A 1877-nucleotide genomic window follows, 5' to 3' on the forward strand; every position below is an offset into this window, starting at 1 on the left:
AGCTTTTAGAAACATAAGACATACGCCGCAAGTGAGACCCAGGGTTGCTGAGCCCTGCCCTCCACCATCACAAGCAGCCCCATCATACAATCCCACTCAGACATGTGTCCAGCTCTCTCTTAAAATGAATTCGGTCATTTGCCCCCCACAACTTCTATTTGGAGGCTGCTCCAGAACCTCGCCCCACTGGTGGTTAGAAACCTCCCTGTAATTTCTAGCCAGTCTCTCCATCACTCACACGCCCAAATGTACACGTGAGCCAGGCTAACACAGTCTGGCTCCTTGTCCCCCTTTAGTGATTAGGCCATGAATGGTGGTTTATAAGACAATGGGTTCATTCCCCAGCTGGTGGCAATGGATACACAGCTCCTTTGGAGGCAGTAGGTCAGATCGACAGATGCTGAAAATTGTTTTAGGGCCACCAGAGTCAATGGAACTACACGGATGTCTTCTCTCACCTACCCCAATCTTACAACTGTCTGACTCCTTTTGTTCCAACGAAGCCACTCCTGATTCATACACACAAGCAAGACAACTCCCATCATTGTTTTCAGTGGCCATGGAACAGGTGCTAGTGGCCAAGCAGTGTAACAGGTATTGTTTGGGCACAGAATGAAAGTCTCATTCCACTCACGCACACAATTTACACCCATTTAACTCCACAACTGGACCAGATTTTCTACTAGTGTAAATCACCCCAGCAGCAGTGACAGCAGTTAATCTGGATTTGCATTGGTGCAACTGAGATCAGAATCAGACATGTTTGTGTGCAAGCTGTGTGGTCATGGAAATAACTGACATTAGTGAACAGATACTAAGTAAGCAAACTTTAATTAGAGAAAGACAGAAAATTAATTCTTCGGGAATTACCTACACCCAGTCAGTCTTCTCAGGGCAGCTTTCATCTCCTTGTTCCTCATGCTGTAGACAATTGGATTCATCATTTGTGGCAATACGGAATAGAGAACTGCCACCACAAGATCCAGAGCAGATGGGGAGCTGGAGGTGGGTTTTAGGTAGGCAAAGGCCCCAGTGAAAACAACCAAGGAGACCACAGTGAGGTGAGGAAGGCAGGTGGAGAAGGCTTTATGCCGGCCCTGCTCAGAGGGGATTCTGAGCACTGATTTGAAGATCTGAACATATGACACAATGATAAAAACAAAGCAGCCTAAGATTAAACACACACTAAAGGCAAGAACCCTAACTTCACTCAGATATGAGTCAGAGCAGGTGAGTTTCAGTAGCTGGGGGATTTCACAGAAGAACTGTTCCACCATGTTGCCTCCACAGAAGGTCAATGCAAATGTGTTCCCAGTGTGTAGCACAGAGTAGAGAATCCCACTGATCCAGGCACCAGCTGCCATTTGGACACAAGCTCTGCTGTTCATCATTGTTTCATAGTGCAGTGGTTGGCAGATGGCGACATATCGGTCGTACGCCATGATGGTGAGAAGGGAAAAATCTGCTCCCAACAAGAAGAAGAGGAAAAAGACTTGGGCAACACATCCAGCATAGGAAATGGACTTGGTGTTCATGAGCGAGTTTGCCATGGATTTGGGAATGGTGACAGAGATGGAGCCAAGGTCTATGATGGACAGATTCATCAGGAAGAAGTACATGGGGATGTGAAGGTGGTGGTCAAAGGCTATGGCCATGAAGATCAGAAGATTCCCCACCAGGGCTACCAGGTAAATCACAAGAAACACCACAAAGTGCAAAATCTGCAGCTCCCGAACATCAGAGAATCCGAGGAGAAGGAACTCGGTCACGGTGGTTCGGTTGGACATTTTCTTTCTCAGGACATCGTGTGATGGTTGCAGAGAGAGGGACAAGAGCAAGGGACAGGATTAGATCATTAAAATAACTCTCCTTTTGTG

General features: G+C 46.9%; 1 protein-coding gene across 1 annotated transcript; it reads right to left on the reverse strand.

Annotated features, from left to right (window-relative positions):
• Positions 1-866: 866 nt before the first annotated feature.
• LOC113409468 (olfactory receptor 14A16-like) lies at positions 867-1787 on the reverse strand. Its single transcript, XM_026663406.1, has one exon. The coding sequence runs from the start codon at positions 1785-1787 to the stop codon at positions 867-869; it is 921 nt and encodes a 306-aa protein (XP_026519191.1).
• Positions 1788-1877: the final 90 nt, after the last annotated feature.

Source organism: Terrapene carolina, unplaced genomic scaffold (genome assembly GCF_002925995.2).
Source record: "Terrapene carolina triunguis isolate 2854851 unplaced genomic scaffold, T_m_triunguis-2.0 Scaffold33494, whole genome shotgun sequence".
Lineage (NCBI taxonomy): Eukaryota > Metazoa > Chordata > Testudines > Emydidae > Terrapene > Terrapene triunguis.